At 37.2% G+C, this 26,582-nt stretch overlaps 2 protein-coding genes across 2 annotated transcripts; one reads left to right on the top strand and one right to left on the bottom strand.

The window, feature by feature from the left end:
* The first annotated feature begins 3,614 nt into the window (after positions 1-3,614).
* LOC119998078 lies at positions 3,615-4,424 on the top strand. Its single transcript, XM_038845284.1, has 2 exons — positions 3,615-4,007; positions 4,130-4,424. Exons 1-2 carry the CDS (start codon positions 3,816-3,818, stop codon positions 4,340-4,342), a joined length of 405 nt encoding a protein of 134 aa, XP_038701212.1. The 5' UTR covers positions 3,615-3,815; the 3' UTR covers positions 4,343-4,424.
* A 1,284-nt stretch (positions 4,425-5,708) lies between these two features.
* Positions 5,709-26,267, bottom strand: LOC119998686 (IAA-alanine resistance protein 1-like). The gene is made up of 11 exons (XM_038846056.1): positions 25,693-26,267; positions 24,348-24,431; positions 24,195-24,244; positions 21,908-21,959; positions 11,685-11,804; positions 9,398-9,642; positions 9,090-9,242; positions 8,790-8,897; positions 6,770-6,871; positions 6,623-6,667; positions 5,709-6,022 (listed from the first exon to the last, which is right to left on the bottom strand). The coding sequence occupies exons 1-11, from the start codon at positions 26,024-26,026 to the stop codon at positions 5,867-5,869; spliced, it is 1,449 nt and encodes a 482-aa protein (XP_038701984.1). The 5' UTR covers positions 26,027-26,267; the 3' UTR covers positions 5,709-5,866.
* Positions 26,268-26,582: the final 315 nt, after the last annotated feature.

Raw genomic sequence — 26,582 nt, 5'->3', positions numbered from 1 at the left:
GTCGAGGTCTAACCTTACATTAAATTACCGAGGAAAGACTAGGCTACTAGAATACATGCAAAAGACCATGTCAATAGACAACGACGAAAGAACATTGGTAGACCACCAACATATGAGACCACAATATGAAATATATAAGACAAATACCAAAAGGCATTATTTCAGGCCGAGATCCTCGCTTGACATACCCGAACATTGAAACGAAAGAATTACTAAAAAGAGATAAATCTCTAAAGGTTAGACAATGTCAAAGAAGGCTTCTTGGAAGAAGAAACTAAGCCGGGGGTAATGAGACACTCCAAAGTTTACTCTTGAATGAAGAACTTTGAAAGCATGATAAGAAGGAATACGATGCCAGAGTAGAACTCTAAAACTTTCGAACATAGAAGGTAGCAATAAGAGAAATACTGAGTCTAATTGCCGAGCATAAAGACCTTAAATAAAAATGAGGTAAATAGAAATACACAATATGTTAGAATATATACATATATACATGTTTTTTTATTTTTTTTTTAAAAAAAATATGTATATATATATATATATACCAACATATTGTGTATTTCTATTTATACCACACTTGCTGATCGGCCCCAGACTACGCAAGTGTGGAATCGGAATTCCACTTGCGTAGTCCGGAGTAGACCACACAAGTGAGGAACTCTTCTTTATTTAAAAAATTTTTTATTTTTGCCATGCACACCATCTTGGTCTTCAGCAGACCGCGTTGGCGCTGCACCACTATGGTCAGCAACTGACCACGCTAAGAAGTTGTGGTCAGCTGTTGGTGACGCCGGATACTCTATAGTGATATGTGATACATTAAAAAAATTAGAAAAAAGAAGAAGAAGAAATAGAAGAAAATATATTTTTTCAACTAGAGAAGAATGATGAATTTAATTCAAGATGCAAGAATCTAAAGGAAGACAGAGTCCCAATTGAGCTTGGTAGATCCAAGACAAGGAACAACTTCAAGCCTTCACCCACCTTTTCTAAGAAAGGAAAAGGTCAGTAAAGGCTGGGGGAATTTATGGATGAGTAAAATCCCTATGATGAGTCAGCACAGACATGGCAAGGGGAAGAGCTCCAAAGAAGCTTCCTTACGTGAGAATAGCTATAGAGAAGCTTCCTCATGTCAATCCATGAGTATTGAATTCAAAGCGTTCAAATTCAAACAATAAGATCAAGAGGAATAGTCACCATTCAAATTTCAAACAACGAGATCAAACGGGGAATTTGGGATAAAGAAAATCCCAACTGACACACTCCACACCAACTATAAAAGGAGCATGAGACTATTGTACGCAAAAAGAGCTCTATACATTGATAACTTTGATTTCTCTATCTGAAGAATACTGACTTGAGCATCGGAGTGTCCACGGGTCACGAAGGGTCGCCCATTCTCATCCTTGCAGGTTGGAGATTCATTGTCTCCGTCACAACATGGACCCCAACTGCTGACGTGTGGGACGTGCAAAAATTTGCATCAACAGTTGAGTTAGAAAGCCCATACCATATGGACCAATACCCTTTAAAATATTTGCAAGGAAAAAATCTACCTAAGACCCAAGTGTAGATTTAATTTATAAACTTCATTTTTTTTCTATTCAATTTTTTTTTTGTTTATTATTAGTGTAAAAGTGGACTTCAACTCGGACCTTACATTAACTCAAAAGACAAATTTTATGTACACATCGAAAAGTGTTAAGTTTACACCAATTTTAGGATTTTTATTTATATTTATATCCCTATATGAAATGTCTAATATGCCTTTGAATGAAAATAAATCAACACAACCATCCCTATTTTGTTCTCAATAATCAACACAACCATCACAATTTTGTTATTAATAATCAATATGACCATCCCAAATGGATGAGTATTTTTGTTGAAGATTTTTGAAGAACTTATAAAACATAAATGGCATGAAATGTTCCATGTATTTCACGCCAAATGGACGCAGGTTGTTCGTCCTTAAGATAGTTTTAGCTTGAAGAAGAGGATCATTCGTCGATGTTCGTACTTAAGATATTTTTCTTAAAAGGTTTTGTTGATAGAACCACTTTTATATATACAGAGATCGATCTCAATCCCTAAAAAGTATTTCTTGAGAAGGTTTGTGACCCGTTTTGAGAAGGAGGTTCTTGATTCTTTGAAGCTATATCAGAAAAGATGGATAATGTCGGATCATTCAAAAGAATTGGATATGGTTTAAGACTAGGATGAAAGAACAATTGTAAAACTTTAATATTTCTAAGGTTAGAAACTGCAAACCAAAGGTATTTTGGGATATTAATTAGTAATGTGGTGTAAACTTAGAATAACTATGTAACTCATAAGGTTAAATTTTGTAGAGTAAACAATTTATGTTGTGTAAATAAAAATTCTCTAAATCGAATTTTAATGAGACCATGTGCTGTCTTTTTGCTAAACAAATTAAACAAGAATATAAGCTTGTGAAAAAGTAAAAGATGAGGAAACAAGTCAAAAAAAGTGCGATTTTATGGGGCCAATGCATCATCAAATCCATGGGCGAAAAGAATGCAAATTAGAACACAAACGGCTAAGTAGAAAAAGTGTCTTGAAAACTCTAAAAGCACGCCTCTTTAACTTGTGCTTTCCGCTCTCTCTTCCTTTCCCTCCACAGCTAAGAGCATCCACAGTGATGCACCAAATATCCAGCACTTCAAAATCATTCTCTCTCTTCTCATCTATCCTACGTGGCACAATTTAATTGGATGAGTGAATCCCACAATATACATTATTCATCAACACTCCATACATTCCAACACTTCATACTCACTTTCTCTATTTTCTCTCTCTTCCTTTTTATCATCTCTCTCTTCTTTTTCATATCTCTCTCTTCTTTTCATCTTCTCTTTCTTCCTTTTTATCATCTCTCTCTTCCTTTTCATCACCTCTCTCTTCACTATTCATCACCTCTCTCTTCACTATTCATCAACTATATACATACTTCAACTCTCAAGTATCCTTTTTCCACAACTAAATTTTCAAGTGTAATTTTTCACCCATTGTGTGTATGTAGCACTATATTTATCAAAAAAGTAACATTTCAAGTACTTGAAATACACTCCATTATACCCATTGTGAACATCTAGCACTTAACTTATCAAGAAAGTATCATCTCAAGTACTTCAAATTCTTCCCATTGTGGATGCTCTAATCCATCTCAAATACGCATTTCCATATTCAGCAAAACCAAGAAAAGGAGAAAAAGTGGAGCAAATGCGAAATATTTCAACCGCAGCTGAAAACTCTGCTTCAAAGCAAGACATTGACCAACAGTGCTAGGGATTCCAATAATAACTATCCCAAAAGCATCTCAATAGTGTGTGGCATGTATTCATTGGGTGCGGTGACATTATATAACAAGGGGCCCATTGAAAACCATATCCAATCAATACATAGCACACACTACTGGAATACTTTTGGGACGGTGATTACTGGAATAGAAATTGAAAAGAAAAGCTAGTGCTCTCTCTCTAAATAGATACCCAATAGAGCCCCAATGAAGAAAGAAAAAGATTGTCCCAAAACTAAAGAAGTAACAAAATCAAGAAAAGCAGGGAAATGGTGGCAATCTTTTAACATCTTTCATTGTTTAGGCGATCCCACATTGACACCTTTCACCCTCTACTTGTCCTTCTTGTTTAAAGCTCTCACACACAAAAACAAAAGTTGGATTTTGTGTCCCTCTACCCTGAAGTTGTGAGAGGATGGGTTGGTAAGCCATTTATCTCATTTGGGTATGTGGGTTTGTTCTAATAACTTAAAAAAAATTCCTCAACATAGCACTAATGTTAGCAGATGTTTCATGCCATGATAATGAAGAACTAAGTGAAGCTCTACTAATAGATGAAACCAGAGAGCTTAATAGAAAGAGTGGCATGAATTTGGACTTTGAGTTCGGCCCGCTGGAACATCCAATGGAGCCACCGGAGGAGGATCGCCCGGTGAAATGCCCAATGCCTTCATCCTCTGTCATCAATGTAAGTAAAAGTTGAGTCTTTATCTTGTGTGTTACAACACTATTGAATGCTCCCCTTTAGCACTCTTTGGTTATATACAATATAAAATGAGAAATTTTTTTCCCTTGCCATGGAATACAAAGATGGATAGAGAGATGCATGAGGAGCGGCAGTGCTTTCGGAAGACAGCAGAATCGCCGGCAGGTGTAAACATGGAAGGCATTGTTTCTGAAACTACAGAGCCTCCTGAACGAGCTGCGCGGAAAAGGCACCATAAGCTTACTCATGGTGATCACATTATAACTCCTTTACCCAGAATTCCTCCTTTCCCTCCTTTACCAAGCCAGAAATTCTAGATATGTAATGTTGATGACATGAGGTGATGTGGCCCCGGCCGTCATCACCATAGAGGTTGGACCTCCGTGTCTCGAACCCGTGATCTCGATGATGCTGGGTTGAGACACTACCACTACACCAGCTCAACCCAGCATCATCGAGATCACGGGTTCGAGACGCATAGGTCCAACCTCTATGCTGATGACAGCCGGGGCCACATCACCTCACGTCATCAACATGTAATAAATTGAATGTACAAGATTTTCCTACCTAGTTCAAGATCATGATCTATAGAGGACATTCTTTCGGTCCGAGCAATATATAGACCCCAATTTTACCCCTCATCCTATGTGACACGTGTGATTAAAAGTAAAAATGTAAGACCCATTTAACATCCAATACTCACATGCATTGAGGATAAAATGAGAGTCATAAATTGGGAGTCTCAAGCTATTTCCTTTCTGTCCTCATCTAATTCTTGTTTTAGTAGAACCTTCTACATGGCTGAGCGGACACGGGACGTTGAATATCTTACCAAGAAATATCCGATAGGACTAGGTTCATAGGTCACTGTATAAGCCAAGTAGTCGTAAACTTGTGGGCATAATCGAATAGTGTAGGATTTTGTCTATGGCCAGTCTTAGGTCTTCACTACGAGAATAAATGAGTTACACTACTCATGAGCTGTTCGCAAGTGGCACATTAAGGGCTGGGCTCAAACAAAAACTTGGCCTGATTACCAAAAGCTCTTGTCAACACCATCTATTAAACAGATCGAGCTTATTTTTTTTTTTTTAAAATAGTCAACCCGTTTAGCACACGCCAGTGCTCAGCTCAACTGGCTAACCATTACGGGACATTTGATTAGTGCTTTGAGGGGAATGAGTATGCGAATAGAGTAGGATTATATATTCTCTTGTTTGGTTGAGTTTTGAAGCGTAAAATCTCAAACTCATTCCATCCTCTATTATCCCTTGTGGAGAATAGTCATTCTCACCTCTCCATAAGGGAAAATGAGTTTTAATGTGTAAAAAACTCTTTTACACTTGTTATAAAATACTATTTTATTTTCTAAAAAGAAAGAAAGAGGGTAATATGAAAATTTTAAACTATTAACATTCTCACACTCATACTCACTACTTATTTTGAACAAAACATGACCATGCTCACTCTATACTCATCTCACAATCATCTCCTCCTCATCTCATGCTCACCTCACACATTTATGAATCAAATACCCCGTTAATATATTTCTCCCCACGGTGTGAGATTCGAATCCTGTGGAGCATCATTTATGTGCATAATCTTTGGCATTTTCCTCACCCAGGAGATGAGCAACAATACTATAGGAGAGAACAGAGAGGACAAAAAAAAAATATCATCGCGTGAATTCACAAGCGAGTATGCCTTCTGATCCCTCGTTTTTACTTCATGCCTTCAATTAACCAAATGAACATACTAACCACAATGGAGGTAGGGCATGAGAACATAAATCATCGATCCTGTAGAGTTAATTTATAATACAACTATACCTACATGCAATCTTATTCTACAAGTGAGATACATAAGGCAACGGCCATCCCTATTATGAGAGAGGTTAACTGGATGGCTGTACTTCTGAATGTAATCTTACCACTACTATTCATCTCTGCAAGCACTCCAGCTACAGCTATGTATATAAATCCACCAGCAGTAAATCCCTGTAAAATGAAGAATACTTATATTGACTGGAAGTCGAAATTGTAGCACAAAAAAGATCAAGTTAAAAATGAAAGAGACAAACTAGGCAGCACCGACACGCCAAAACTGCCGTCGCACCCACACTGAGTGCGGCAAGGACGCGGATGCGGCAGGGACTCGGCAGAATACGTCTGCTGACTCGTGTGGGATGTCTGGCATTGAATAACAATTTCAATCGTATGGGATTTATCTGTTATCAACATATAAACCCAATAGACATCTGTCATCTTTAGTAAAACTCAATTGCCAACTGTCATCTCTACTAGAACAATTTCAGTCTGACTTATAAATATTAGACAGACGCCTTTGTAGACAATTCGAGTCTACCTAAACTCCCTTGCAGACAACAATTTAAGGCACAATGGTTATAATCATCAATGAAACTTTGGATTAATATATATAAAAAAATCTTTTATTTGCCGAGTCCTCCCGCACCCGTATCCTGGATTCTTTGAGGATTTACGAATCAATGTGTCCCCGCACCCGCATCCCGTGTCGCCGTATCCGAGTCGGTGCTGCCTAGGAGACAAATATATTCCTTTAAGGGGCAGTAGTTTCACCTCTATCAAAGAAGACTGTCCTGGATCTCGTCCTAAGAGCAAAGCCTACAGCAAAAAAAAAAAAACAACAACAATTTTGATTTCCATTCCCATCGTTTGAGGATATGCTAGAAGAGGTTTGCCCTTATCCAGCCAAAAACTACTTACCAAGGCAGTTCCTACTAGTGCAACCAGCGCTGAGAGGAAATTAAAGAGAAGCGCTTTGGGTATGGTAAAACCTGACCTTACTAAAATACCAAAATCACCAATCTGCATGAAACAGAGTATAAAACAAAATATAGCCTCAGCATCTCACATGATTATTCATTGAAACTTCACATTATAATATTTTAAGAATTCTATGTCAAGAACTGAATATACCTCAGTAAAAGAGAGAATCAAGTAGAATGACACTGAATTCTTGTAAATTCTTGTTGGAAGGAAAAGTAAGATTACATTACGGAGTAGTAAGTATAAGTAAATATAAATTTAAAACATTCCAGAAAATGCACACACACACACATATAAGCTTTTATATAATGAAGAAGTGACTGCAATGTAGAATGGTAGAAGAAACATTAATCAAAATTATATCAGCAGCTAGACAATGATAAAATGGTTATGATACTACTTTATCTCGAAAGCACTAGAAGAAATTAACCAGCCGAGTAGTAAAACTAATGTGTGAACAATCAACATTGATTTCACTGTTTTAAGTCACAATTTTTCAACTAAGGTATTGAGATCATATGGAAATTTTACCCTCTAAACTAGCAATTCCCAAATGACTCATTCCTAAACCTTACGACTATTTTCTTTCAACTATAATACCCTGCACTCAGTAAGAGGAATGTTGTGGAAAATTAAAATGCATAGGAGCTTCGAGATTCCCCTTCCCATATTCTAATACAGTGGAACCACAGTGAGACAACAGCCTCTCCTAAGAGGAGATGCAGGGAAGAGAGAGAGAGAGAAATAACACTTCAGTGTGACCATGATAAGTATCAACAGATACTATACTCCAAAATAAGGAAAATGTTGTGCAATTGATATTGGTAGGATAAAAACTCGAACTACAGTGAATAAGAAAGGAAAATGTTGTGCAATTGATATTGATAGGACCTCCAATATTTTCCTTCCCCAAAAGTCTCCCCCTCTGTCCTTCTACCTCCCTCTTAAGCTACAGCTGTAGAAAATACTACAATAACAGGATACACTAATAGAAAAGCTACAAATGCTCCCCTCCTATTCAGCAACGTGTCCGTCCTTGTTGCTTAGGACCTCTCCCACATTTTAATAATAGGTCTACCAGACCACAAGAAGTTAGCAACCTTTTCTAATATCAGATATGCCTTTGCTACCTAAAACAAATTGTCAAGTCTGCATAGAAATTTGCAAGCTCAACAGGGTAAAAAGATATATTCACAATGGCCTTTTTACAGCATAAAAGAAGAGCGAATAAGCCAGTCTGAGAAAGGACATGATGAAACAAGAAATGGGAATTTCTTTCACTTCTCAGAATTATTAAACACCTTCTATATTAGCAAGAAATTAAAAAGAATTTGGCAGATGTCGAAGGAGAAATCACTGATTTCTTTAAATACTTCAGCTGAAATAACTCTAGTACTCCATCTTTCAAATTTGATCAGAATAAGGAATATTACAACCCTAGAAAATTTGTCAAGTTCTCTAAGAAATTATACTTGTAGCGAAGTCTCCAAATTCACAAGAAGATTTCAAAACGTGGGATTAGATCAATTTTGTTACACAGCACTGTGCGAGGATATCTAGAGGTTCAGACTATTCATTTTAGGCCAAACAATTTTCAACTGATTCGAAAAAAGTGCATTACAGAGAAGTAATGTTAAAGTTTAAGGATTAATGAGTATCTCTATCTATGCAGGGTCATACAAGTATACAAATGAGAACCATTAATATGAACACGTAGTAAGCAAAAAGAACCAATACTCGTCATTTCCATTTCCTGACTGTAACCCAAAATTACACATTTCAGAATCAATGGATTCATCATTCCCATGCATGTTTCAAAAATCCCAACTTTCTTTTAATTAAAAAATTATCAGTGCAACAGAGTCATACCATCTAATTCCTTTCCTGATAAACCATGCTTCAAAATATAAAAAAGCAGATGCTTAAAGAGAGAGTAAAAAAATGTCAGTGATCAAACCTCTTGGGGAAGTTCATGTGCAAGTAAAAATAGAGTTCTAGACCATCCGCCAACTGATCCATAGAGGAGGAAAGCACTTCCTAAAGCCATTCCGTCAGTAAAATTGTGCTGCAACATTGAGACACATTCAGCCTAAAGGAAAGTTTTGTTTTCAGTCAACGTTTATAGGATATTCGTATTTTGTTTTCCATTGTTTTTCTTTTTCTATTGGTTTATTAGAAAGTGATTTTAAAAAAGTAGGACTTCAACTCAAGAAGAACAAGATGACAGCTCAATCATAAATAATAAAGGTCTACTTACAACACCATCAGAGAAAAGATTGAGATAACCAAACACAAGATTTGATGGTGATTTTGCAGGTTCTTTCTCAGTCAAGGAAGCAATATCATCACTGAAGCCATTATCATCATCTACCTCTGGTTTGACATCTCCAGTACCTGAGGTAATCTTTCTCTGCAGAAGCAAGCATACCAGATAACAAGTGATATCGTAAATACCGACATTTATATCAATTATATCATTCAATAAAATTATTTTCTATTCACCCGGAGTTGCAACTTAAATTAAAAAAAGAAAAAAGAAAGATGCTTGCAATGAAGAATGCTTACCTTCCGCAGAGATTCATGTTGAATTAAATTATCTCCATTCAAAGAGTCATTTGTCCCTTCATGCAACTCTTTTCCCTCTGAAGATTGAGATGGCATTTTTTCAATAGCATTATCATCGTCGTTCAAGTTTCTATTGATCTTATGGTGATGGTTATGATGACTATGACTCCAGGTGTTATCTCCCCCTGAGTTATCTTCAACGTACCTCACCAACTTCTCCACTAGAAGGAAGAGTACAATTCCGGCTGCAATAACAAATATTTTGCAATAAGAATTCAAGGTGTTGATACTTCTAAGTTCTAACCCAATCCCCAATGTCCTTCATGATAATAAGATTGATATCAAGGTTAATGTAGGAGTAGGACAACAGAAAAGAGGTGGGCAAGATCATAATTAATACTTCACACAACTTTGCCACCACATAAGACAGCACTAGATCAAGACAAAAAACCTTCAAGTTATACTTTCCTTTCTTCTTTTTCTTGAGCTGGAAATTCCAATACAACCATAAAAAAGAAGTATCCAACACTTCATAGTGAGGTAACTCAGATCTAGCTCCAGAAAATCCCAAGACACATTTTTCTGGCAAATCATCTTCGCATGCACAAGAAAAGGTATTTGGGAGAGGAGAGATCACGGCAAACAAGGCTTAGATTTTGGGGAGAGAGAGTAGATTTTGGGACCTACAAAGAGAAACCAGAAGCAAATCGAGTTGAAAGGAAAAGTATTTGAAAAGGAAAGGGAATGACTGAGACTTGCAGGATCAGAGAGAAAGCTTGAAGAGATTTGCAAGATATAAGGTTTTAACTTGAGAGAGAGCAAGATCTAAAAGAGAGAAAAACAATAGAGGAAAGAAGAGAGGAAGATGAAAGTGACTTACTTCCACTAGGGTAATTGATTTAAAGATGCAGGAAAGACAAAAGCGAGGCTTCTAAAATAGAAAACACAGTATAATTCATATCAATACTCAGGCACTTCATTAATACATCATAATTCAAATGAACCATAAAAAAACAAGTAAACAGGTCGATTGTCTAATCCTTGATACTCTTATTATCTACTGACAAATGGTAACAAAGGAAACAACAACTTATGTACATGGTTCAAGAGAGGGGTCTGAGAAGCGGGCATATGTATGCAACCTTAACATTGCATTACAAAGATGCTATTTTCGAAGTTTAACCCTGCGAAGATGCAATGTGGCAACTCTATCATTTGCTAAAAATGACATTTCATAAAAAAAATCATAGGTATTACTTACCAAACACATTTTGAAATTTTATCACATAATTATTCAAAAATGATTCAACAAAATTACATAGGTAATCTATGAAAGAACACTTCAAATTTTTCCAGACCTACAAGTTCTAGCTAATGCTTGGAAATCCACACCAAATCATTAAACATGTGTATTTGGAATTGTTTGAGAGAGATAGAATTGTCTCTAGGTAAACATGTGAACATGAGGCCCAATAGTAGAGTTGCATGGGTGTAACCTAAGGTCACAGGATCAATTCCTTGGAAACAACCTTTCCACATTATGTGGAGGTAAAATCTGCGTGCATCTTGACTATCCCTGATCCCGCCCACTGAAAGAGCCTTGTGCACGGGTATTATTTACCAATAGAATTGTCTCTCTAGCAATGGTTTGTCTTTTCTCAGAACAAATGCTCTAAGAAATATCCATTAGAGCAATCTCGTACCTAAAATATAGGAAAGTATGGACATATTATACCAAGACCCGACCTCAGTTAACTAGTCAAAATAGAAACTGCTCATAAAGAAAAGTATCACTAAATTAGATTAAAAAAAAAGGCCCACTTAAGTATTTTCACTAGTATCTATTCTCATCAGAAAAGTTTTATCGGGGCAAAAGTTCCATATCTAGAATATTTCCATCTGCCCAGAAGGAAGAAAGTGAACTCATCCATCAGAACTGAATGGTGTTCATGAAAGAGGGCATGACCCTAGACCAAGTGCATCCTCCTAGACGAAACATGATACTGCCTGCATTTTACCACCTAAAATCTGCAACAAAAACCTTTCTAGGGCCTTTTCTTACTTGATCATCAAGTTGATTATCAGTTCTTGGTACTTACTACATAGCTACTTGGTTATTTAGCCATTTGAGATATCCACTTAGATCAATTACAGCTACACAAAAAATTTCCCACGTTATTTTATGTATGATGAAAAATTCATTTCAGCCAATTTACATGATTGTATCCATTTTGCTTGTACTGATGAGCAGTGTATTTAAACTGATTGATAGAAAGTGCATACTTACACAGAACAGAAATTCCCACAGAAAGGTCCTTCAGAGAATGAGAATGTGAATGCCCATGTCCAACATGAGCATGATGTGGAAGGTCTGCATGGTGATCATGTGAGTGAGAGTGTTCACCACCTGCAAAACATAGTTCGTTAGTTTAGATACATAACTAATTCTAAGCATTAGGACTTAATAGCACAGAATCAATGCATAGCTTCTGTTTTTTTTCTTCTGGTATATGCCAACGAATCAAGAAAGCATTCAAGGGCATTCAAGGGCACTTCTTTAGTGATCGCCAACAGCCAAGAGTTTTCTACTTGATCTTTTCACTGTGTCTTTGATTCTGACAAAATAACTCAGTGTTAAATATTTCCTATTCTCTGTCTCTTTCTCTCACACACACATATAACTTGGTACCATGCCTCATTGGTTGGTTTTCTTTTTCATATTTAGGCAAAGGCACATTCTTTTGGTCCCTTATGTAAAAGTAGTTCTGGAGAAAGGCTAAAAGGATGTAGGAGCGAAATAAGCCAGATATCCCCTTGTTAGTAAAAGTATCAGCAATTAAGATACTGGGCTCAAGGCAAGATAGAAGATAGGTTATTCCTCTTACCCTACTTGCCAAGGGGAGGTTGAAAAAGGCTGTTACATAAGAAGCAGATGTCCTTAGACATCCCAGAAAGATAAGAATCCGATGAACAGTCCTTCTACCAACAAGTAGCCCCAGTACGGCCAACAAATACAAAGAGTGAGTGATGGTGCAACACTTTTACATCCAAAGGCTAGTCCAGTAACTTATGAATTAATAAGAGTTATCTTTCTCTTTCTTGATAGAAAGAACCTTATTCGTTTTTACAAAAGGTGGATTAGAACAAATGCATTCAACTGAAAGAACCAAGTAATACCTTTAGAGTTCTATAGCAAACTATCTACCTACATAGTCACGTCTCCCCATCGATCTAGTTTGAATCCTCCTCCCCGCAAAAACACGATAGAGAGAAAAAAATTGGACATTCAGGGGGGAAAAAAAGAAAAGCATACACAGAGTTATATAGATTGCCACAAACCTGATGATTCGTGTTTTAGAACCTTTGCTTGCAATGAAGGACCATTTTATAGAAGAATCGGCATTTGGCAAAAAGAAATCCTTTAACCGTTGTTAATACTTTCATAATTTGAATAATTTTCAGAAAAGAAAAGGCAACCATAGCAATCTGGAGCAGTATTTGCAAGATAAAAAATCAACCCACTGCAACTGTCCAGAAAGCTGTCTACCACAATTCAATTGGGGGGAGAGAGAGAGAGAGAGAGAGAGAGTGAGAGTGAAGGATTCCCATTTGCAAGAGAGAATAATCAAATGGGTTTGGAGGAATGTTAATAATGAAAGGAGAACAAAATGACCAACGAACATTACAATAATCGGAAAGAAAGGGTTGTGCTCATCATGGGTAAAGCTGATACCAAAAGACACAGGCATGCCATTTAAAAATTTGCTTAGAGCTGGTCTTCCAGGTTTCTAATAACTTTATTTATAAATATATCAAATGGGAAAACATATTTGGGGATTAGTGAGTGATGGAAGGAAAAATGGTAGACAACAATAAGGAATAGCAAAATAAGGATTTGAACGCATAGAAGAAGGGATGATAAAATCGATTCAATGGAGTCTCTAGGGTTAAAACCCACAGAAAATTATGTACTATGATTGAATAAAAGTTCTCAACGTTGTCTCTCTTATGGAAGGTTAGATCATCTCCAATCCAAAACGTCATTTTGGGGGACGTCCTCTCCCCATTTTAATAAAAAATCTACTTTAGGGGATCCCTATTTTAACACCACTCCAACCACATCCCCATTTCAACATCACAGCAAATATTTTATTATTGTTCAAAATAACTAGTTTTAACTACCTCCAACTTTAACTTATTATTAACAAATAACAAATGCTAATAATATTGCTTTAATATTAATAATATTGTTATTTAACATTAATTTTAAAATAATATTAATAAATATATATCCTAAATGAATGCTTTTAATATTATTTTTCAAAATAAATATTTCGTCTACCACGTCATATTTTATCTACCACTCAAACATTATCTACACTCCTCAAACATTATCTACACCACTCAAACATTATCTACACTAAAACGTTATCTACAACATTATCTACACTCAAACATTATCTACACCACTCAAACATTATCTACACTCATTTCATCAATCTATAAATGAGCTCATTTGCCATATCAATTTCATTCATCCTCAATCTCTTCTCTGGTTCATTCAATTTGATTTTGTTTTTATTGCAAACTAACATTCTACATGGCTCATCGTAATTGTTTGGTTAATATGTTACTCGCGGAAGACGATGAAATCAACCAAGATTTTTCCTTGCTCGCAACAGTGGTCACGGAGGAGGAAGAAGAGCGTCCATTGTAACACCCAGGTTCTATGCCAGGTCATGCTGTCATTTGGCGTGGTTGAGTTGAAGGTCACAAAGACTTTATCGTGACTACTTTGCTGAAACACCCATATATCCTCCCACATATTTCGAAGGAGGTTTCGAATGAGCCGTTCGCTATTTCTAGAATTTTATATGTCGCCGAAAGTTTTAATTCGTATTTTGTGCAAAAAAAAGATGCTCTCGGTCTGTCTGGCTTATCTCCTCTTCAAAAGGTAATGGTTGCAATAATGATGCTTGCTTATGGAGCATCTGCAGATTCTGCAAATGATTATGTACATATTGGAGAAAGCACTGCCATTGAAAGCCTTAAAAAGATTTGTTCGAGCGATTATTGCTTTATTTCAGGCAGAATACTTATCATTGCCAAACAATGATGATGTCGCCAGATTATTAACTATGAATGAAAGACGTGGTTTCCCTATAATGTTGAGTAATATTGATTGTAAGCGCTGGCAGTAGAAGAATTGTCCAACTACTTGATAAGGTTTGTACACCGGTCATGTTCAAGAATCGACCATTATTTTAGAAGTTAGAAGCAGATGCTTTTCAAGATCTCTCGATATGGCATGCCTTTTTTGGATTGTCAGGATCCCTCAATGATTTGAATGTACTTGATCAATCTCCATTGTTTAATGAACTTGCAATATGACGTGATCCTCCAGTCAATTACATAATCAATGACAACAATTATTCGATGGGATATCATCTTCAACCATCCCCCATACTTGAAGAGTTTCCACCATCCCCAAAACATTAAAATCAATATTTTATACAAACTACTTTTCTCTCTCTTCTCTCCATGGTGCCAAGGTTGTCTTAGAAGAATTGAATAATTTGTGTTGTATATTCATGTTGTGAGGTTGTACATTATATAGTTACATTGAAAGCCCTAAATTAGGGAAACTAAATCAATCAAATCAACCTAATTCTAGGAAACTAAATCAAAGTAATTAAAGGGAATATTTACAACCCATAATTACAAGAAACGTAATATTCTCTCATAATTCCAACACTCCCCCTCAAGCTGGTGCGAAGAGATTGACGAGACCCAGCTTGACAAGAGATGACTTAAGTAAAGAAGGACCTATTGGTTTAGTAAACATGTCCGCAGTCTGAGCCGATGAAGGAACAAACCTAGGAGTGATAATGCCAGACCGAACTTTTTCCCGAATGAAATGGATGTCAACTTCTATATGCTTAGTTCTTTCGTGAAGAACTGAGTCGGATGATAGCATGATGGCAGACTTGTTATCACAGAATAAAGAGGACGAGTCTGTTACAGAAATACCCAATTCAGTGAGGAGAGAACGAAGCCACATGATTTCGCATGTACCTTGAGCCATAGCACGATATTCAGATTCAGCTGATGATCGAGAAACAACTGCTTGCTTCTTACTTTTCCATGAGATAAGATGATTACCCCGGAAAGTACAGAAGCCAGAGGTAGAACGCCTATCACTTATGGAACCCGCATAATCAGCATCAGTGTAGCCCGAGAGATCAGATGGTATATAGCATGAGAGACTAGATGGTGGACCTGACATCTCTCCAGAAGCATAGAATAATCCGAGACCAGGGCAAGATTTGAGATAACTGAGAATATGATAAACAGCATCCAAATGGGAAGTACGTGGAGAATGCATGTACTGACTAACAACACTAACAGCAAACGTGATATCTGGTCTTGTGTTTGTCAAATAAATAAGACGTCCCACAAGACGCTGATACATTGATGGATCTGATAAACAATCTCCTGAGTCTGGTGATAGCTTGAGGTTAGGAATCATAGGAGTAGAGGCAGGTTTACAACCAAGCATACCCGTATCCTGCAGAAGATCAAGAACATATTTCCGCTGGGATAAAAATATGCCACGGCAAGAACGAGCAACCTCAATGCCAAGAAAATATCGGAGGGGACCTAAATCCTTAGTATCAAAGGATTTTCGCAGATCATCCTTTACCTGAACAATACCTGGGGAGTCATCTCCAGTAATAAGGATATCATCAACATAGACTGAGATAATAATGCACTTGCCCTGAGACTGGCGACGAATGAAACATGTGTGATCCGAGTGACACTGAACAAACCCCATAGCAAGCACAACTTCACTGAAGCGGCCGAACCATGCCCGAGGAGACTGCTTAAGGCCATAAAGAGATTTCCGGAGACGACATACTTTCCCCGAATACTCCCCCTGGCCGTGAAAACCTGGTGGAGGATCCATGTAGATAGTTTCGGAAAGGTCCCCATTGAGGAACGCATTTTTAACATCCATCTGATGGAGAGGCCAAGAGTATGTAGCAGCAAGAGAAACAAGGAGACGAACTGTAGTAAGTTTCGCAACTGGAGCAAACGTGGCTCCAAAGTCTTTGCCGGGAATCTGAGTGAATCCTTTGGCCACAAGACGAGCCTTATAGCGATCAACCGAACCATCAGCCTGATACTTGATAGTGAACACCCACTTACAACCAACAGTGCTCTCACCAGAAGGAAGATCAACAAGGTCCCAAGTATGATTACGTTGTAGGGCATCCATCTCTGCTTCCATGGCAGAGACCCACTTAGGATTCTGGAGAGCGGAGTGGACAGAGCGAGGGATCAAATCGGAGTCAATCTTGCCAAGAAAGGTCTTATAGGAATCTGAAAAACAATGATAAGACAAATACTTGGCAATGGGATGGTCAGTACTACTCGTAAATCCAAAACGGGAAGGGGGATGACGATCACGAGTGGGGTAACGAGGAACAGAAACAGGAGAAAGGGAAGTACCTGATTCCGGAGAAGACGTTGGCGGAGGGGCAGGAGCAGACGGGCGCCGAGTATAGACCTGATCAAAGGGAACGAGAGATGGTGCACTAGGAGTAGATGATGAGTCAGGAGAAGGTGAAGGAGAGGAAGACTCGGGTAACAAAATCGGTCGTGGAGGTGATGATTGATCTGGGATGGTGAGAGAAGGCTCCACGGCCGGTTCTGATATAAGAGGGCTACCTGAGAAAAAAGGAATAGCCTCCAAAAAAGTAACATCCAAAGAGTGATAAAAGCGACGAGAAACGGGATCATAACATCGATAACCTTTAGACATGGAAGAATACCCGGTAAAAACACAACGAATGGCTTTATCATCAAGTTTGGTACGGGAGGGACTACGATTTTGAACATAACAGGTACAACCAAACACACGAGGAAGAAGAGAAAACAAAGTAGTACCTGGCCGAAGGACATGAAAGGGTGTTGCACCCTGAAGTGCCCGACTCGGAGTACGATTGATAAGGTACGTGGCAGTAAGAACAGCTAAGTGCCAGAAAGTTTTGGGGACATTCATACCTCGAAGAAGACATCGAACGACAGACATGATGTGACGGTTCTTGCGTTCCGCGACACCATTTTGTTCAGGTGTGTAGGGGCACGTGAGCTGTTGAAGGATCCCATTTTGAGCAAGTTGAGTGCGAAACTCATTGGTGAGATATTCACCGCCATTGTCAGACCGAATGGCACGAACAACAGTATTGTATTGAGTTTTAACCATGTGAAGAAAATTAGTGAAATGATCAAAGACTTCAGATTTGTTTTTCATAAGATAAACCCAAGTACATCGAGTGTAGTCATCAATAAAGGTAACATAATAACGATGTTGAGAAAAAGCAGTAGTGGGAGATGGTCCCCAGACATCAGAGTGAACAAGGTCAAATGCAGCGGGAGAACGACGCATGCGAGGAATATAAGAAGTGCGTGTATGTTTGGACAATTCACAAACCTCACAATGAAATTTAAAATTTTTGCACGCTTTATTCAAAGGCGGAAAAAGCGAACATAGATATTGAAAGTTCGCATGGCCTAGACGAGCATGCCACAAATCTACAGTAGCAAGGGAAAAAATAGAGGAAGATAAAGTAGAAGGATCTAGAACCGATAGTGTGGAAGCTTGAAGACTAGACGATGAGACATCAGATGAAGGTGGGTCACCAAAATAGTAGAGGCCGTCATGCTCAAACCCCCTGCCAAAAATCTTCTTCGAAGTCAGGTCCTGTAAAAAACAACGGTCAGATAAGAAGACAACAGCACAATTCAGGTGCTTGGCAAGGCGACTGACAGAGAGAAGATTACATGTAAATTTAGGAACATAATAAACTGAAGGAAGAGTAATATCCGAAGACAAACGGGCACTGCCCTGACTACGAATTGGGAGAGAAGTACCATCAGCAATACAGACAGATTGGTTGATAGGAGTAACAAAAGAGGTGAAGGTGGAAAGCTCACCAGTCATGTGGTTGTTAGCCCCAGAATCCAAAATCCAAGTGGGATTCCCTGACTTACCATGGAAAGCAGTAGGAGTACCTGTAGCGATAACAGCTAATGACTGTAGCTGAGCAATCTGGGACTGGAGTTGAGCAATCTGGGACTGGAGCTGGCTCAAATCTGGTGAAAGATGACTATAATCCATCTCGGCAAAAATAAATTGCCGCAGTACAAGCCAAGAAATCGCAAAATTTTATCCAAAGTTAGGCAGTAGTCGAATCAATTCGTGAAATAATCACGACTGGCAGAGATACGCCAAGACAGAGATTTACCAAAGATAACCCAACAAAGATACTTGCAACACTCACTAAGAGAAGCTGATAGACACGCGCGACGAGAGACAGGTGCGCGCAGAGACAGATACACACAAATATGTTTGAGATAGATGTGTGCGAAAAGAGACAGGTGCGAACAGAGTCACGCTTGAGATAAAGAGCTGCCGAAGCCAATGAAAAACAAAAGAGATACGTGCTGTCAGAAAAAGCCGAGAAAACTGCCCGTGAACAGTACTCGTGAACAGTACCGTGAACAGTCTGAATAGCACCGATGAACAGTGCCGGTGAACAGTGCCGTGAACAGTGATGATAAAGAAAACCCTAAGGCTTCGATACCAAGAAGAATTGAATAATTTGTGTTGTATATTCATGTTGTGAGGTTGTACATTATATAGTTACATTGAAAGCCCTAAATTAGGGAAACTAAATCAATCAAATCAACCTAATTCTAGGAAACTAAATCAAAGTAATTAAAGGGAATATTTACAACCCATAATTACAAGAAACGTAATATTCTCTCATAATTCCAACAGTCTTTGTGGAACCCCCAAATCAACAACAGCAAGGGGAAAAAAAAAACAGAACCAGCTCTATGAAACCCAAAATCAACAATAACAAAAGCAAAAAACAAAAGCATCTCCTGCAACCGCATGGTCCACTCCACAAACCAAATCTAGCAGATATGTGAGTCATGTAGCTCATCGAAAGAGTGACCGATTGAGGGGTATCGACCGAGAGAGAGATGCATGTGAAATGGGTTGTGAAAGAGAGATTAGTTTTGGTTGTTTTGGTGGTGGAGAACGACATTGACCGAGAGAGATGCGTGTGAAATGGGTTGTCAAAGAGAGATGGTTTTTGGTTGTTTTGGTGGTGGAGACTGGAGAGGGCATTGACTGAGAGAGAGATGCACGCACTATCACAAAACGTGCTTGAAGTACCCCAAATGCTCTCTCAACATCCTTGCGAGCCGATTCTTGAGCTTTAGCAAAGAATTGCCTCTTATGTCCATGTGGAGCTGGAATAGTTTTAACAAAGGTTGACCGTGATGGATATATACCATTAGCAAGATAATATCCCATCAAATAATTGCTTCCATTGATTGTGTAATTGACTAGAAGAGCACGTCCTTCGGCAAGTTCGTTAAACAATGGAGATCGATCAAGTACATTCAAATCATTGAGGGATCCTGGTAATCCAAAAAAGACATGCCATATCCAGAGATTTTGAGAAGCAACTAGTTCTAATATAATGGTCAGTTCTTGAACACGACCGGTGTATAAACCTTGCCAAGCAGTAGGAAAATTCTTCCACTGCCAATGTATACAATCAATACTACCCAACATTCAAGGAAAATCACGTCTTTCATCCATATCTAATAACCTAGCGACATCATCATTGTTTGGCAATCCTAAGTATTCTGCCTGAAATAAAGCAATAATTGCTTGAACAAATCTTTTGAGGCTTTTAATTGCAGTGTTTTCTCCAATTCGTACATAATCATCCACAAAATCTACAGATACTCCATAAGTAAGCATCTTTATTGCAGCCGTTACCTTTTGAAGAGGAGATAAACTAGGCACACCGAGAGCATCCCTTTTTGGCAAAAAATACTAATCAAAACCTTCGACGACAGATAAAATTCGAAGAAATAGCGCACGGCTCATTCGAAACCTCCTTTGAAATATGTGGGGAGGATATATGGGTGTTTCAACAAAGTAGTCACAATAAAGTCATTCGTGACTTTCAGCTCAACCACACCAAATGACAGCATGACCTGGCATAGAACCTAGGTGTTGCACTGGATGCTCTTCTTCCTACTCCATGACCACTGTTGTGAGCAAGGAAAAATCTTGGTTGATTTCATCCTCCTCCTCGAGTAACATTAATCAAACGATTACGATGAGCCATGATGAATGGTAAACGTTTGCAAGAAAAACGAAATGGAATTGAGTGAACCAAAGAAGAGATTCAAGATGAGTGAAATTGATATGACAATTGAGTGGTATACATAATGTTGTAGATAATGTTTGAGTGGTAAATAAAATATGACGTGGTAGACGAAATACTAAAAAAATAATATTAAGAAGCATTCATTTAGGATTTGTTATTTGTTAATAATAGTTTAAAGTTGGAGGTAGTTTAAAAGTAATTATGTTGAAAAATAATAAAATATTTGATGTGATGTTGAAATGGGAACGTGGTTGGAATGGTATTAAAATAGGTCCCTAAAATAGATTTTTTATTAAATGGGGGAGAGGATGTTCCCCAAAATGGAGTTTTGGGTTGGAGATGCTCTTACAATCCTTAAATATGCTCCTAGTTGGAAACAAATACTTAAAAAGAAATAAAGCTACTCCTAATTAAAAAGATATTTGACCACTAAAAGATACTAATTGTTTAACAAGCAATAGACTTCCCAAAATATTATAATAAAAACTAATATATAATTATTTTTGTTTTTCTAACTAACCTGAAAATTACGATAATGTCTTCGCTTCTAAACTCTACAGAAAACCTAATAAAAGTGACCTAACAATTATACTAACTAGTTACAAAATGACCTAAACTTTCAAATAAACTATAATTCAAAATTTCATGACCTTTGAATCCCTCGTGTCAATCTGCATCAGTGAAATATATACATGTCAAACACAGACAACAAACAAATGTTATATTTACATATTTTCACTCTTCTTATGTATTTTTAAAAGAAGCATAAACCTTTGCCAAGTGCTCCATAAAAGTGGCAAATCATGTCCTATTTTCAGTGCATATTCCTATCCGGGTTGTGTGTACTACTAGCCTCTCAACACCAGAAGACACATACATAATACGACATAAAACTTTCAGAACTGCACATCATTCATACATGATGAACACCTTACCACGAGAAATTTTAAGCAGGAGTGTGAAAGACATCTCTAGTATCCTAATTAAGTATCTCCAGGAGAAATCTACAGCATAAAAATATGTGCAGATAGAGAACTTCATCCCTTTGTTTAATCAGAAACGGCAATGTCATTGTATGGTACAGATGGCAACCAGTTTCAGGACTATGCAAAAAGAATAAAAAGGCCCAACTGATACAATCATAAGCAGAACAGCCTAGGAAAATGTACAATCAAAAATCATGAAAAAAATTCCAGCAACGAGAAAAAAAATATCTAAGAGAAACGGAATGCTATCGGTTTCATACCAAAAGCATGTGGCAGTTGGTGCAGAAAAGCATCGCCTAACATAGCTCCAGCCTACAAATAGCGAAGTTCTGAAAATGAACATACCACTCGAAAGTCGAAATAAGCTAGAACACAGGGAAAATACCCAATTTAAAGCAACCACAATCAAGGTTGTCAAATCGAATCGAATCGTACAAATCGATTGAGCAAAACTTTGAATCGTGAATCTTAAGATTCACTTAATTTTTAATAATATATTATAATATATATGCATATTCATATAAAATAGATATATAGTTCTAAAAACATATTTATAAAAATTTAAAACTATTTTATGTTGATCCATGAATGTATGTGTAGCCAAGGTTTGCAAAGAAAGCTGTCATCTATAAGAAAATAAAAATTGAAAAATGAAGAGAAAGAAGACAAACATGTTAATAGTTCATGCACAGTAGAAGAAAGAAAGTGGCGTGAGGTTGTTGACTGTTGAGGAAAGAAAGTAAAGTGGGGTATTTATTTAATGATTTCCAGTTTCAATGCAGCAGACTCTTGACTTTTTGTAAAAAGAAATTCATCAAAACGATGTTGTTTTGGATTAACATTCACCAAACGACCTCGTTTTTGAATGGATTTCTTTAAAAAAAAACACAGTTTTCGAATCGTAAGTATCATTAAATTCCGTCGATTCACACGATTCATCCGGCAATTCAAATGATTCATGCTTTCCGGCGATTCACATCACGATTCGTATCGTGAGCTGTGAAAGTCGAACCGAATCGCATGAATCGAATCGCGATTCATGCAAATCTAACAACACTGACCACAATTACTAACAATAGCAAATTCACCTGAAAATAAAAACTCACCAGCAACAGGAATGGAAAACAAGGTAAGATTATTTTAAAAAATGAAAAACATAAATAGCCCCACGATTTTTGAGAAAAGAAATGCGCATGTCAAAGGGAAAAAAAAATACATTACATTTTGCAGAGTTACATTTGAATGCAACCCTCCGAAGCCGTTGTAAATATAGCAAAGAACATTTATGAAGTGTAAATCTCTAATGAGTCAAGCAATGTTAAAACTCTCTCAATGAGTATGCAATTTCTGTTGTGAAGGGAGAATTCTAACATTAAACTAGTAAAAGGAGTAGGGTATGGCTTATTCTTTTTATCAAAATCCCACAAACTCAGCGCTAGAAGACAAAAAAAGAGGGGGATAAAAAGAAGAACCATTCAAGATGATGCACACAGCCCTCCAAGTAAAATAAACACCAGTGATACAAATAAAAATAAAGAAGGGGAGAGGGAGAATCTGATTATAATGTATTCGCAAACAATTCAACCTGATTGTAATGTATTCGCAAACAGAAGTACGAACAAACAATTGCATATGACTGGTCCACTCTGCATAGTCAAGAACATGAATGGAACCCTAGGTCTCAAAGAACAGTCGAAGGATATCAACACAAACACTTGACAAAAAGTCATATCCCAATGCCCAAATTCAACTAGCTAGCATCAACTTGCCATGATGCAGGAGTCAATTGGTTTTCATCAAAACATGACGGTCACCATTTCCCAAGTTTCACAGAACTTTTTTAATACTACCTTTGCCATCCCCGAACAAACTTATCATTTGCGGAATTATGAAAAACTCAATCAGGCCTAGTCCTGATTAAAGATAAGTTTGCTTCTTCGCACATGACAATTACCAGTCTTCTTTGTAGCAACATAGCATGGCATGATAAACTCTCGTGCATAGATTTGTGCATCTGACACCAGCAACCCATGCCACGGACTATGGCAAAAATACTAACACAACATCCGTTTCCCTCACTTACATGGTGAATATCACCTAGAGGAAAGGAATAATACTTATATTTGACAATAACAGTACTAAGTTTTATCAAAATTATAAAACATTTGAGACGCAGAAGTATCATATTTAGAAAGTAACAGAACAATACTTAAAATAATGAAATCAATATAAATCTATTATTAGACACTCTTTGTACTGATATTAAGCGAACCAGAGATGAAACACAGGATAACTCTTTCTATTTTGGTCATAATAGGGAAGATAAATCATGCAAAATCTCAAAAATACTTAGTATAGTAAAAGTTAAGAGTTAAACTAAATAACATTAATGATGGAAACAAAGGGTGAGAAGTAGCTTCAATGATAAAAAAAAAAAAAGAACCAACGGAAAAATAATATTTAAGCAAACAATCCATGTTAATTGTCAAAAAATTTACAATTGACTATTGAGATTCATTATTAAGTAAAGAAGGTGAAGAATCTAACCCCAAATAAGGCCAATGAGTCAACAACTGCCTTGGACGGTTTTCCCTGTACTGAAATAAATCGACAAATGCATCGTTTGTTCACCCATATAAGTAATGATAATTAAAGTCATGAGCTAGCTTCAAAGTACATCTAGGCAAAAAAGTTACTTACTGAATATCACTGGCAAGATAATCAAGCAAATGAAGGATGCTAAGCTCACCAAAAGTGAGCAGCCTAATGCACGAAACCAAAGGCCTATTATAGAAAAAAAAATCCAACGTAAGAGAACTTTTAGATCATATATTCAACCCTCACTTTGAACACAATAAGAGGAGATAGGACTCCTATTTCAGATTATACTGAATGCTAACAACTAACAACTAACAAGTTAACGAAACCAGAACAATTAGATAAATTTTCATTTTTCTGTAAAACAACACATTATTTTATAAAATATTAAGCAAGTTCGACTAGATTAAACAAATTCAATTTAGTCTAGATAATCGACCTTTTTCCTTGTCACCACATGCACACTTGTCCATTAGGTGGTATGCTTTTTTCATTCTTCAGGGTCATTTGCTCAGCTCATAGATGCAGATTCCAACAGAGGAAAATTTTTCATTGGTGATTGTGTTCACCAGGTGCAGTTGTACGATGAATATCTTTTACTTTTTATCTTCAGTAAATTTTTTCATACTAGCTTTCATGCAGGATAAATATGGTAAAATTTTTAAATGGCACCAACCACAAATGTTCAAAAACATAAATCAATTCAATTCCACTATACAGTCAGAAGAACCCAAAAGTTTAGAATGCTGTTTCAAAATTTACTTCAGTTGTAATACGTTATTTTTTAATTTCTCACTGAACAGCAATAGCCAGAACAAAGATACCATATTGCTGTCTTGCCTGTTTATTTAATTAACTAATAATTATAAGTTCAGAAAGCTCACCTACACACAGACACCTTACAACAAAAAGCAGAAAACACAATACTTCAAAAAAAATGTCTCCAACTCTCCTATGATCCAGTTCAAATCATCAATTAAGGACTCCATGTGATGATAGATATCATGAACTGTCCCAAAGTCAATGGATAAGCACAGCAAATCCATAAAAAAGTGCACGAGCACTAATAAAAAAATCAGAAAAGCACTAAATCTGAATAAAGGTTAGAGTGTATAGCCTTATTTATTTAATTCACAAACAGGCTTGAAGATTGTTAGGCTTCTTTGCAAGAATGACATACATTTCCTCATATACAAAAGTACTTTATAACCATCAAGCTGCATCGCATAAGTCACTGATGTAAACTATTGGTTTCTCTTCTTTCCAACCACATCTAAGAAATTAAACAACTCAATAAGTAAAAAATCCTAAAGAAAAAAATTGAAGCAGCCTGAGCACTAAGTAAACAAAGTAGGAAATGGAGTATAAAGAAATAGTAAAGCATTTAATTCATCCAAATACACTTTTTAACCCACGAAATCGTGTAGCAGGGAATGACAGTAAGTACCTAAACCGGAGAGCTCCGAACTTCCATGATGCTCATACTCATGATCATCGTCTTGATGGAAGGATCCAAAACCATACCGCATCAGATCCTCCTCTTCGGCTAATTCCTCCGGAAGCAGCATTCTCTTCTTCTGCTTATGACTATGATCATGGTGGTGCGGGTGATTGTGGTTGTGATTATCGCCGTGTCCATGATCACACTGATGGTAGTGATGTCTGTCATGGTCCTCGTGCGGTGGCGCAGAACAGGATCCACTTCCCAAGCACAGATCGAAACAAAAGCACATAACCATCGATACCAACAGCAAGGAGCTCCATTTAAGCCGAGAAGACATTCGTATTCTCGTGACAAAAAGCGCGTTTGGATAGAATCAGGAACGGCGGCCCTCGCAGGTTGCTTCGATTGTGTTATAGCAAACAGCGCACAAGAAATGTGACTGCATCTATGCAATTCCAGTTGTACTTGTACCTTCTTTGTTTGTTGTATCCTCCGAGTTCGGAAAAATAAATATATTTTTTGAAGGCTGGAGACCGGCGAGGAAACCCCTTCAGTGCTAAAACGGTTTCTGACATGAAAAAGGACTCCCCAGTAAAACATAACATTAGAGCAATTTCAATGTGCACTTTTGTTAGCCCATCGAGTACTTTTGATGGCCCAACTAGCCCAAAATATATTTTTGTCGACCCAAATTTACTTGCACCAATATGGACAATGGCAAAGCCCATGCCCTATGTGTAGTACCAGGTTTTCGTCCGGTCAAAAAACAAAAAATAAAAAAATAATAATGCAAAAATTCGAAATTCAAAAGTCCGTTTCATAGACCTACATGCTTACAAAAAAATTCAAAACTTGTTTCTTGGACCCAGAAGCATACAAAAATCTTAAGGCCC

This window comes from Tripterygium wilfordii, chromosome 5 (assembly GCF_013401445.1).
Source record: "Tripterygium wilfordii isolate XIE 37 chromosome 5, ASM1340144v1, whole genome shotgun sequence".
NCBI lineage: Eukaryota > Viridiplantae > Streptophyta > Magnoliopsida > Celastrales > Celastraceae > Tripterygium > Tripterygium wilfordii.
Note: the sequence above shows the minus strand (reverse complement) of the source record. Positions and strands in the feature narration are given on the sequence as shown.

What these genes read in the sequence shown, in the direction of transcription:
- LOC119998686 (XM_038846056.1), bottom strand. Translation starts at nt 26,026, where the DNA reads ATGTCTTCTCGGCTTAAATGGAGCTCCTTGCTGTTGGTATCGATGGTT. An exon ending in ACTCATTGGCCTTATTTGGG is followed by an intron (nt 21,960 to 24,194) that starts GTTAGATTCTTC and finishes CGCTATTTGTAG; the next exon opens with GCTGGAGCTATGTTAGGCGA. An exon ending in CACATGAACTTCCCCAAGAG is followed by an intron (nt 6,872 to 8,789) that starts GTTTGATCACTG and finishes TGTTTCATGCAG; the next exon opens with ATTGGTGATTTTGGTATTTT.
- LOC119998078 (XM_038845284.1), top strand. Translation starts at nt 3,816, where the DNA reads ATGTTAGCAGATGTTTCATGCCATGATAATGAAGAACTAAGTGAAGCT. An exon ending in CTTCATCCTCTGTCATCAAT is followed by an intron (nt 4,008 to 4,129) that starts GTAAGTAAAAGT and finishes TGGAATACAAAG; the next exon opens with ATGGATAGAGAGATGCATGA.